Source organism: Perca flavescens, chromosome 17, assembly GCF_004354835.1.
Source record: "Perca flavescens isolate YP-PL-M2 chromosome 17, PFLA_1.0, whole genome shotgun sequence".
NCBI lineage: Eukaryota > Metazoa > Chordata > Actinopteri > Perciformes > Percidae > Perca > Perca flavescens.
Window position 1 is genome coordinate 8531241 of NC_041347.1, and position 12694 is coordinate 8543934.

The 12694-nt window shown below is 39.2% G+C and overlaps 1 protein-coding gene and 1 long non-coding RNA gene across 2 annotated transcripts in view; both read right to left on the reverse strand.

Moving 5' to 3' along the window:
• The window catches only part of pla2g4f.1 (phospholipase A2, group IVF, tandem duplicate 1), a 46155-nt gene extending 44826 nt beyond the window's left edge, over positions 1–1329 (reverse strand). The window contains exons 1-2 of the mRNA XM_028604181.1: positions 1307–1329; positions 1167–1197 (exon numbers count right to left, since the gene is read on the reverse strand). Of these exons, the coding sequence (XP_028459982.1) occupies positions 1167–1197; positions 1307–1329 (54 nt within the window). The remainder of the gene's footprint in view (positions 1–1166; positions 1198–1306) is intronic.
• Positions 1330–3290: 1961 nt separating this feature from the next.
• On the reverse strand, positions 3291–4648 carry LOC114572391 (uncharacterized). Its single transcript, XR_003694757.1, has 3 exons — positions 4562–4648; positions 3572–3636; positions 3291–3464 (listed from the first exon to the last, which is right to left on the reverse strand). It is a non-coding gene; the product is annotated as an uncharacterized LOC114572391 (long non-coding RNA).
• Positions 4649–12694: the final 8046 nt, after the last annotated feature.

The window sequence follows — 12694 nt, forward strand, 5'->3', positions numbered from 1 at the left end:
GTAATAAGACCGAAATAATATTATTAAAATAGAGTAATGCATACCATGATAACATCTAAATAAACGTTAATTGATGTAGCGTTATAGTTTTAAAAATATCAATAAACAACAAAGCAATCCAACTTCCCTGGCCAAAATAGCCCAAAATAATACCATTTTAAGAAATACATATAAACCATAATAAGATCTGGTGAATAAATGTTTATTAAAACAGCAGTTATCGGGCTAAAAATACCAATAGTAGCAAAGCTGTATACAGCTTCTCTGCTGCAGCCTGACTGGCAGAAAGAGTTGTGATGTGATCATGAACGATGCTTCCCATTGAAATAGATTAGTTTAAAAAACGTGCTGATCATCACGAAAATCTTCAAAATATCGTGACGGTATCATGATAAATAGATTTCTTTTCATGATGCCATCACAAACTGCCGTGAGACTGGGTTGGAATGTACACAGGTTTCACCAAAACAAGTTCCTTCTCGAGGCTATTTTGCAGAGGCCCCGTCATTGTGTCCAGCTGCCCAAGACGATTTTGATTGGTTTAAAGAAATGCCGATACACCAGAGCACGTTTTTCTTCCATCCAGGAATGCTGAGTGGACTAGCATGGACATGCAAGACTACAGGGTACCTATCACGTGTCTGGATCTGGTGGAGTTTAGCTGCAGTTTAGCTGAACCTTTGGCTGTTTTGACAGACCAATCACACGGACCAACTGCATATTAAACCACAAAAAGCACTGGAATAACCAAACCGATTCCATACCATAGTTAAGTTAGGTCATAGCTAGCTGAGCAAGACCCTAGTGATGTGCGATACTGCAATATATGCAAATAAATACAGGGCAGGAGCAGCACTTGATAGCAGCAACACAAACAGACAGACACAGACAGCTAGGTCGCCTCGTTGATGAAACCGCAGCGGTGCACACTGGAGAGAAACTAAAACTAATGTATCAATCTCATTACACTGATGATGATCAATATCAATACCAATGTTGGATATTATCGATATTTGGATTGATACGCCCAACACTACAACACCCCCCTTCATTTGAAATGGGTTACTAAATGTGAAATTGCATATTGTGTTCATTTCACAAATAAAAAGTTATTATTATAACCTTGTCTAGCCAATAAGACTTTGGTGTGTATGTAGAGACCTTACCGCTTGGAGGGGAGTGACACCTTTCCTCTCGCTACAAAAAAAAAAACACAAAAGATTTCAAATTACCTTAAAGGCTACATATTTCAAACTAAAATCAAATTAAATAAAAGCAATGGACATGATGAAATAACAATAGTTACCTTTTCAGCAGCTTAAAAGCCATCCAAAGTTTACCCTTTGACCACAGAGGAGAGTGAAAGAAAATATGTGAGGATGTGAAACAAAACACTGCTGCACAACAGCTGCTGCAAGATTGTAATGATAAATCATATCCAGGTAGCAAACAAGCTGCAGTTTGTAGTAAACCAATCAGGACCTGATCCCTGTGTGACGGCAGCCCCGCCTGTGTGAGTCACCTCATCTCATACAAGACTCAACAAGCCTTACACACCAACCAGTGCACAATCTTACCCTTACTATACATAACAAGCAAACGTTCTACATTTTGATGACATTTAGAAGACTATACTATGAAGGTCTAGTACTACTCTACATTATAAATGTTGAGACATTTTGAGCAGCTTGTTGTAACCACTGGAGACCAAAGTGTAACCAGATTTAGAGCCATTTTCACTAGGGCTGCACAATATACTGTTTCTTTCAACTGGCGTTATAAACATATCGCGAGAGACATTCAGAGATTTTTTGTCAGTTGAAAGATATACTATAAAATGTAACTCAGTGCCTTTTATAGTCAAAGTTAAATTTTTTCAATAAAATGTTTTCTCTGTAAACTGCAACTCTCCTTTCTTTAAAATCAAGGCTGAAGACTTTTCTGTTTGATGCTGCCTTTCTTTAAATAATTGTTTATTTCTTATACTGCACTGAAAAACTAAATTTGAATTTACAGTATTTACAGAATTACAGACTTTACTTTACAGTGTGTTCATCATGTCCAGGATACCTGATTTTAGACTGTAACTGCAACTTGATTTCTTAAAGCTAGTATTATGTAAAGGTACACACTTAAAAATGATGGGTTAAAAATAACCCAACTTGGGTTGTTTTATAACCCAACCACTGGATCACTATTGCACCGGACCAACAATAGTTAATTTGACCCAGCAAGATGGGTTGGTCATTTTTAACCCAACAGATGAGTTAAATATTCTACCCAAATGCTGGGTCAAATTAATTACAATTCTGGGTTGATTCAACTACATATTTGTTATATAGTGTACCCAAATGCTGGGTCAAATTAATTACAATTCTGGGTTGATTCAACTACATATTTGTTATATAGTGTACCCGAATGCTGGGCAAAATTAACCCATATGCCAGATTAATTCTCACTCAACACATTACAGTACAATTTAAGGAAATAAATTGCAATAAAACTGTTAAACTACAAACCTAAAACAGAATACACGCTAGATGTATGCATATATTATTTAATAAACACTTAAACAATACAAAAACAAAACAACATAATGGAATCTTTGAAAAAAATGTATTATATCAACAATATAGTGGAACTGGTGCAGTTCATATCACTCAGGTAGGAAAACATTCAGAGCAAAACAACAATTACGAATGAACTGGCTGAACATTCAACAGGTCTATAGTGAACAAATTCAAATTCCTATTAAAAAGCTGCTATTAAGAGCCATTAGCTCTACTTGCAAGCAAGTATTCTACTTTGAATAAACTTTACCATTTTAGACTCCCCTCCTGGCATTTCACGTGACCAAGTTTCAAACAACTTTGATGCAGCATCCCCATGCAGGACAAGCCTGTGCAATCTATAAAATGGAAAACACATTTTTAAAACCAATTCAATGTGGCACACTAATAAAACATTATAAACAATGCATCCTTATATGTAAGATCATATTTCCCTATACCTACCATGCCTTTGGTCATTAGGTGAGGGAACTCTTCGAGGATCTGATCGATGGTCCAATTGTTGTCCCTAATCCACTTGGCCCTGTAGACTGCTGTGTTCGGCATGTAGTTCTCTATCTGGCTGAGGGGCTGAGAATTATTTCTCAACCATTCTTTAAGCTGTGACCCACGTTCGTCTGATATGGTACAGTCTGTAAAAAAGAACATGAAAGTTGTCATTCACTGAAATATGGATGTTTTGCTTCATCAAATAATTTTTCAGTTTAATAATTATCTGGTATGAGAGCCCTTGCTAGAGCGCCATCATCTGGCGTTTGTGGTGGTGTCTGTGCCGTGCTCTGCGACCTGCTGGTTGATCTCAGCCGCTTCCTGACGTTCCGCAGCCTTTCCTCCAGGAATCCAGTGGCCGGCTCTATTCATCTATTGGAGTCACTTTGACATATTACATGGAAGCTATTGAAAAAAAGAGGAAATTATATTTCATAAGAATTAATGTCTGAAAAGGGCTTTAATAGCAATGCAGACTTGATATGCTGTGGATGGGAAAACATATTTCTTACCTTTTAAATCTTTCGACAAGGTCTGGCACTCTGTCAAAGTGTTAATGACAAAGCTATCCATTGATCTGAAACAAACCCAAAAAGAGCTTAAGCAAAGATACAATTGCTATTGTATTAACTATTCAGATATCACCATGTAAAAGCAATGCAGACTAACAGCAGAATGTAATCCAATGTGAAGATAACAGCCATTTTATTTAGCATCACAATCCTCCCTCTCTACCTATACAATTCATATGACAAATTGCATGCATGTGAATTGTTTTTACCTTTTTACAAGAATATTTGTGGCTGCTCAAAGCATAGCCTTCAGGGCACGAGTGTCAGTACAACAGTACAGCAGTGGTTCCCAAACTTTTTATTATATATTTCTTAACCCTTAACTCAAGTGGCCCTTGTCGTTTGCCAGGCCGCCATTTTAAATAAGCATTTGTTCTTATCTATTGTGGGTCACCACATTACTTAAATAAATATACATAAATGCATTAAGTCAGACATATCAGGTTATCTCACTGTTTTTACATACTTTATTCAGTCATACACTGTTATGCCTTCACATTTCACATTAAAAGCTTCAGGAAAAACAAGCACGTTCATTTATAGCCAGTTAAAATAATATAGCTAGCAAAGCAACTAATTGACAGCCTGTTGGCTAGTAAACTATCTAGCTAGCTAGCTAGATAGTTTGTTAACTGGTGAATCACCTGGCTAGCTTGAAACTAGCTGGCAAATTAGCCTGGTGAACTCAATAAACATGACCATATGCCCATGGGCATTATGAACTTGTTTCATTAATTCATTAATATAATTCAGACCAAACGGATAAGCTGTAGGCTATCCATGCTTCCATGATAACGGCTAAATGGCTAACGTTAGCTAGCTACGTTGTTAGCCAAACTAACCAACTAGCCTCACAATATAAAGATAGTACTTTAATAGGTAACGCAACACAGACAATGTGAATTAGACATGTAGCTAGTGTACACAAACCTTTTATTATGTATTTGCCTCGTTGGATGACCAGACTGGTTCTCTGCTGTGACAAGCGCTCGGTGTGTGGACTCTGGTGATGATCTGATGACATTCGAAGCACAAACAACCCAAGTGCTGGGTCAACCGATGTATTTTGGGTTGATGGATTTTGACTCAACGCATGAGTTGCACAAAATAACCCAACTTCCATATAAATAACCCATAATGGGTAAAACATTTCATAACCCAGCGGTTGGGTAGATGAAATAACCCAGCATTTTTTATGGTGTATTATGTAACTTTAAGGCAATTTTATCATGTCCCTGGTACCCGAGTGGGGTCTCTAAATCAAACATGATTTGTTAAAGTTAACTCTATCCAAATGTATTGTAGCCATCGGTTCCTTGTTGTGTGTGTGTAAATACAGTTGTATGTTGAAATGATTTGCATTGACGAAAATACTCAATTACTCAAATAAACATATCTTCATAGTGGACTTCAAACAGCAAAGACATTTATTATACTTCAAAAATATCTTCAGTGGGCACAGCACAGAAAATAATAGTACTCTTTTCACATTACATTTAAAAGTGCAAATACAAAATACTGTGAACTGTTATCACAAACAGAGCTCTCCCGAGAGCAAATAAAAAAGAATAACACCATTTCCCTGAAAAAGTCTAAATCAAACATGGCACAAAGTAAATAAGGCAAAATAAGAGCTAGTGCTTTATTAAGTTTACGCCTAAGATTAAAGGGTAACTTCATTTTTTCTTCAACCTGGACCCTGTTTTCCTGTTTTTGTGTGAATCTTTGAAAATGTGTCCATCATTGACCAAGATCGCTGTGAACCTGGCTGCAATGTTATTTAGGGCAACTGTGCATGGTCAGTTAGCGTCTACCAAAAGTTCTGTTTTTGCCGCTGACAGACTCAGATTATTATTCTAAGTGTCTGACAACATTATGGAAAGGATCCCTACAGAGATAGAGCTTTTTGTTAAAGAGTAAGATCCTATACAGTACATTTAGTCTGGTGGAGTTTGGTGATGGTGATTTTGCGGCTGATTCATGTTAAACAAAAAGGATCTTACTCTTTAAAGGAACACGACGACTTATTGGAAATTTAACTTATTCACTGTAACCCCCAGAGTTAGACAAGTCGATACATATCCTTCTCATCTCCGTGCGTGCTGTAAGGCTGTCTGACGGCTCCAGCAGCATCAGACCAACACAGATCCTGCAGGTAACTGGTTCCAGTAATCCTACTGCTCCCAATAAGTGACAAAATAACGCCAACATGTTCCTATTTACATGTTGTGATTTATAGAGTCACAGCGTGTACAAAAAACAACGTAACATGAGACACAGCCGTCTTCTAACTGTAAACAAACCGGGAACTATATTCTCAGGCGGAAGAATATAGTACTTGGGCGGAGTGATATGCTCGAAGCAAGCCTGTCTGAGAATATAGTTCCCGGTTTGTTTACTGTTAGAAGATGGCTGTGTCTCATGTTACGTTGTTTTTTGTACACGCTGTGACTCTACAAATCACAACAAAAATAGGAACATGTTGGAGTTATTTTGTCACTTTTGTCACAATTTGGAGCAGTAGGCTAGTTGGAACCAGTTACCTGCAGGATCTGTGCTAGGCTAAGCTAATGCTGGAGCCATCAGACAGCGTTACAGCACGCACGGAGATGAGAAGGGTATGTATGGACTAGTCTTACTCTGGGGGTTACGGTGAATAAGCTAAATTCCCAATAAGTCGGCGAGTTCCTTTAACAAAAAGGTCTATCTCTGTAATGTGTACAACAATTTGAATATTAATCTGAGACTGTCATTGGCAAAAACAGCACTTTGTGGATGTAAATTGAAGGTGTGCAATTCTCCTATAATTTACATTGAAGCTTGTTTGGCAGCTGCCCACTGCAGCCATCTCGCTTTATACTGGATCAATGTCGAAGATTGGTGTTCCCATCAGTAAAAAGAACATAGGGAAATAGGGTCCAGGTTGAAAAACCTTTTAAATTGTGCACTCTGTTTTCAAAGTAGTTTTACAAATGATGAAAAAAAAAAAAAAAAAACAAAGAGAAAAATGTTTTCGAAAACTCATAATGGCTTCACAAGGGAAAGAGCGGTCCATCTGGTATAGCAGAACCAAAGAGGTCTGTTGGTTTATCGCTGACCGATCAGTCTTTAATAAAAGAGCCTGTTTTCAGAGATCAAACTTTTGCTTTGTTTGCAAAAGGTTATTTCCATGCAGTTCCATGCAAATCCTGTCTAGTTAATTCAAACAAACAAAACTAGTCCAAAGGGTAGATCCATACCAACGATGCCTTTAGGGACAACTGTCATTTTCACTGGAAGAGTCTGTTTTTTAGAGCGAGTGCTGTGTTGGAAAGTTTCCCTCCTTCAAGGTCCATGAAAATCTTTTGGATTACCTTAAAGGTATAACAAAGGTCAGCAGGGTAGCTGAAGTTCAGGGCATACATTAGTCCAAACAGCATAGCAACAGCTAATGCTACATTATCAAGATCTTGCAACACCTTGATGCCTTCAAGGACAATTCTGATGGCCTCTGGTTCATCACTTGAAGCATGTTCTTTAAAAACATAAATCCCAAAAGTGGTGTCTTCAATGGCCTCATTGATGGTGTCTTCATCCATGCCCTGTTAAAAAAAGGCCAGAAAATAAGACAAATCAAGAAACAAATAAATGACTATTAAATCACAGAGAGAGAAACATGTTGACAGAACAGGAGTTGAGTGTGAGAAGATATAGAGTGCTGTAGCTACGATTAATTTAACTAATTAACCTTGTTATGTTTTCTTGTTTAAATAATGTGACGACTTTAAAATAATGACTTATAAATAAAGAAAATACATTGAAAATAATCACATACCCACCACAACTAGACAGTCTAAAGTCATATCTCAGATTTGTTAGTATTGATTGTATAATGCTATGAAACAGAACATTTGAATAGATTATCAAAATTATAAATCAATACATTTTCTATTAATCAATGAAACATTTCAGCCCAAGTGATCAATCATGAGAACAAAAAAGGAGTAGTAAGCACACAACACATACCACATATTGCTGCACAAGGTTTTCTGGATCTTCACCCATATAAATACAGACTCTCATCCAGCATCTATATCATCACACTGACAGAATTGTTTTTATTAGCGTCTTAGTTTAGCACTTTTGCTTCATTTTGAAGTCAACTACTGGTGTACACTGTCGTATGGGTACATATTGCTCTAAGAATATTACAACATGGTTCCTACAATGGTACTAGCCTTGCTGTCAGCTCCAAGTCACTTAGGAAAGAGATTGACAGTAAAGACAAAGAAAGACACAAATATGAAGATAAGTAAGAAAATAAATAAATAGTGGAAAGGTTAAAACTGAGAAAAAAAGATGAATATACTGTAGTGGGAGAAAGATGAAAAATAAATAGATGTAGGACCTTCCTTGCGTTCTGGACAATATGTATGCTGTTCTTGCCAATAAATCATTGTAAGTAAAAATGTCACCATTTTACATAACCTTTCCACAATTCTAAAATCGTAATGTTTTTCAAAAACAGTCGTAAGAAATAACACTAAGGGAGCGTTTATTATTCATTTCAGGGGCCACTGGAGGAGCTTTGGGATCTTTAATCAAAATACACTTGTCCCTCCCTTCACAAGCAATACATTTTGGTTGACCCTTCAAAATGATTAGGAAAAAAGAGGCGACCTTCCCCAACAATTTATTTATGCCTTCTGTACTGGTTTGCGCTTGGCAAGGATATACAGATGACCATTGTTTTTTTTACAGCCATGACATATGTGACTAAACCTCTGCATTCTCATCTTATACATCCCACTCCTCTGTTATGGTGTGGGGGCCATTTCAGTAGATTTACTCACTTACGTTGTGGAAACACAATAAGCATGGAAACTACATGCACACTTCCTGCATTACTGCATTACTTCAAATACTAAGTTACTCCTCTAGTAAACTAGTATTCACATGAAATAAAACAATAAAACATTGAGACCATTCAACAAAGCACACTGGGTAATAAGAAATTCAACACTGGTTGCTATGGACTCGTCACTAGGCTTCCTCAGTCACTGTATATTTTAGCATAGGTAAAGCTGCCAAAGCTGAACATTATCCAAAACTCCATTTCTCAGACAAGTGTCAATTTGGGAGCTTGCATGCTACCACTCCTTCCTTCTCAAATGCCTTGAAAAGGCTGTCGTTTATATATATATATATATGTAATATCACCGGGACCGAAAGGATATTTGAGATTGATACTTATTCCTATTTTTTTGGCATTTTAGGCCTTTATTTGTATAGGACAGCTTAGACTTAAAAGGGGAGAGAGAGAGAGAGAGAATGACATGCAGCAAAGGGCCACAAGGCCGAGTTGAACCCACAGCCGCTGCGTCGAGGAGTAAACCTCTGTATACGCATGGGCACCTGCTCTACCAGGTGAGCTAACCAGGCAGACCATGATATTGATTTCTAAAGAGAAAAAAGGTCCAAGGCACTCTTCATATCAAAATCTTAGTACATCACAAGTAGAACTGGGCAGCAACCCACGCGTAGCAGCACAAATGGCAGTGATTACAACCTCTGGAATTGGTCAATGCAGCTTCACATATGTGCTCTCTGCATCACAAAGGGCACAGCCTTGACTTTTGCAACACTTCCTTTAGCTGTGGACATAGACTGTGGAGACTGTTTGCTAGCATACTGTTTGGATTCAAATTACTAAATTAACTTAAAGGGGTGATAGAATGCAAAACTGATTTTACTCTGTCATAGTTGAATAACGACAGTTCGGTGGGTAAATAGGACATACATAGAAACTCAAAGTCCCACTGACACCCCTTTACTATGAAAATCTCATATTTTGAAACTGCCGCTGAAAATGGGCGAATCCCAACAAAGCTGGAAGTTGACATCAACCTCCCAAAAACCGGAACCTTTGTCAGCCCATGGGTGTATTAAGAGAACAGTTACGCCCCAACATTTACATAGGCTACACAACTGACCTGAGATCAGGTAGTCTTCCGAAATCTAGGTCGCGCAGATCTCTGCTATTCCATTACAAAATTCACTTCTGAAACTTTTTTATGCGAGAAATCAACTATGTAATGCTCAAATATGGGCCGTTTTACGAAAATGGATGGCTAATTGCAAATTTTGTCCGACTGTGTGTCGGAGTTCAGCGCCGGTGCTGCCTGTGTGGTTGCCTCGCCGCTTGGCCTGCCTTCCTTTACACACCCCGGCCTGCTCTGAGGCACTTGGAGCTCCGTCACGACTGGCAGCCCACAGCACTCCATACCCGCGCAAAGTCACCGGTTTTAGGATAATGGACTACTAAACACTGGTGCTCTTACAGAGCTCCAGGGCCTGCAGCTCCCCTCTTCCTGCTAGCTAAATACCCGGTGTGTGTGCGTGAGAGCACGGTCAGCGAGCTTGTTACGCCAGCAATCTTTTACCACAGGTTCCAGTTAATCTTTTAATGTGTATAATTATAATGTGTTGAGTTATTTAAACAAACGATTGGGGAAATAAACGCCGCTTGTCCGCGAGTCTCATTGATAGATATAGCTCTATCAATGAGAGCTAGCTCCTCCTAGAATTCCTCTAAAATTAACTAATATTCATTAACTTGAAATTGGACACCGTGTTAGCTTTATAAGACATTTAGGGAGATCTTGTATAAGTGGCGTGATGAAATTCAAACTGTAAATATACAGAAATTACGCCAGAAATGAAGCTAACTATCGGGGATTTGTAGCTAGCTACACATCGCTAGGATTGAAGGGACAGTCATAGCTAACTAAACCCCCACTGTTCACAAAAATTCATTAACTTGAAATCGGACACCGTTGTTAGCTTTATAAGACCTTTAGGGAGATCTTGTATAAGTGGCGTGATGAAATTCAAACTGTAAATATACAAAAATTACGCCAAAAATGAAGCTAACTATCCGTGATTTGTAGCTAGCTACACATAGCTAGGATTGAAGGGACAGTCATAGATAACGAAACCCCCACTGTTCACAAAAATTCATTAACTTGAAATCGGACACTGTTGTTAGCTTTATAAGACCTTTAGGGAGATCTTGTATAAGTGGCGTGATGAAATTCAAACTGTAAATATACAGAAATTACGCCAAAAATGAAGCTAACTATCCGTGATTTGTAGCTAGCTACACATAGCTAGGATTGAAGGGACAGTCATAGCTAACGAAACCCCCACTGTTCACAAAAATTCATTAACTTGAAATCGGACACCGTTGTTAGCTTTATAAGACCTTTAGAGATATGTGGTATAAGTGGCGTGACAAAATTCAAACTGTAAATATAGCTAGTTATGCTGACAGCCAGCCAAGATTAACTGGAACTGTTGTAAGAGATTGCTGGTGTAACAAGCTCGCTGACCGCGCTATCACTCACACACGGGCCATTTAGCTAGCAGGAAGAGGGGAGCTGCAGGCCGGGGTCTGTGGAGGAAGGCAGGCCGTGCAGCGAGGCAGCAACACAGGCAGCACCGGCAGCTGAACTCAGACACACAGTCTTATCAAATTTGCAATAAGCCATCAATTTTCGTAAAACGTCCCATATTTGTAACCTGACTCCGCCAGATGGATTGCTTCGCATTTGCTCGGCATATCCATCTGGGAACTTTCCGTTGGAGAACTTTTGGGAAGGGGCGGAAATACTGGTTAGCTGATTGGAGGAACCATCTGTTTATCACCTATGTTGGTGATAGACGGGCCAAATCAACCAATCAGATCCACGAAGCGTATGAAAATACAACCACAAGCCCGCCCCTGCTGCTGCAGGGAATGCACAACATTTTTATTTATTCTTCAGGTTATTTTGGCTTGTTTTTCCAGCCCCTCTGCTGTCAAGAGACAGGGGTGGTGGTCCAGCACGGAGGGCGGAGGGCTGTTGCCTCGTTCTGACTCATGAAAAAAAAACACGAGTAAAATAAAAGACACTGCATGAACTCTGCTACCGTGTGTTTATTTAAATATAGAAGCCTGTATATTACTATTAGGACTATATTATACATATGTCAAGGATGTATAAATTAAATAGGCTAAACTTCACCTGGAGTCCGATTTACTACGGCAACACTGTTGAGCGCATCAGTGATCTCTTTTCATCCCGCATTCTTTCTACAGCCTTTAATACCAGTTTTCAGGCTGCCAAAGAGTACACACGTTAGTGCAAATGAACCGGAGATATCAGGGTTTCAATCTCCACCTCTGAAAAGTTCCGCTTCTCAGCCGGATTACGTCTCGCCATGTCGTAAATTGTAGGGGCGAGGCCTCAAAACCCAGAATATATTGGGGCGTGATATTTAAATGATGATCGTTTCCAGCCGCTGCATTTATCAATGTTTCTTAAATAATTCTTACGCTCTGATTAATGTGATACGAACTTTTCATGAATCACATGTGAAGCCTGTCGTAAGATGATTTCTGCACTCATATCTGCGCTGGTTTCTACGTTAGGTTGATAAATGAGGGCCACTGTGTCTATATTCACTGTACATGACTTGAACTGCATGGGATCCACGTTACATGGCGAATTATGGTGGGTGAATCACAGGGAGTGTGTCCATCTGACCTGGAGGGAGCAGAGCAACACATTTTCGCAAAGTGTTTTTTTTCTTCCACAGTTACGACATGTTTGGTCAGTAGCTGGGCAGTTCTGGGCTCTGGTGATATGAGTGTTTGATCCACAGTTACCACAGGAAAGCTGCCTTTGACGCTGACGTGCCCCTTGTTGTCTTGTGAGATGCATGACTGGGTCTGGGCCTGTGTCTGGTACATCCAAACCAGCGCTAGATGGCTGCTGCTGTTGCTGCTGCTGCTCCTTTGATTGTGCACTTATGCATATGTCATATAATATAAAACCAGTAGGAGCAGTGTGATTGATGGGTAACCTTAGTTTATATTGTTTGCTGTGATTTTTCTATATTGTTTGCTGTAGCAGCCTGGTTTGCTGATCTTCTTTTCCCTCTGTGTTGCTGCTGACAGGATCTCCTGTGCCCTGGTGGAGCCGACTCCCAGACTCTGCAGTGTCAACGCTCACAAAGAGTGCTCCTTTTTTCCCACACTGA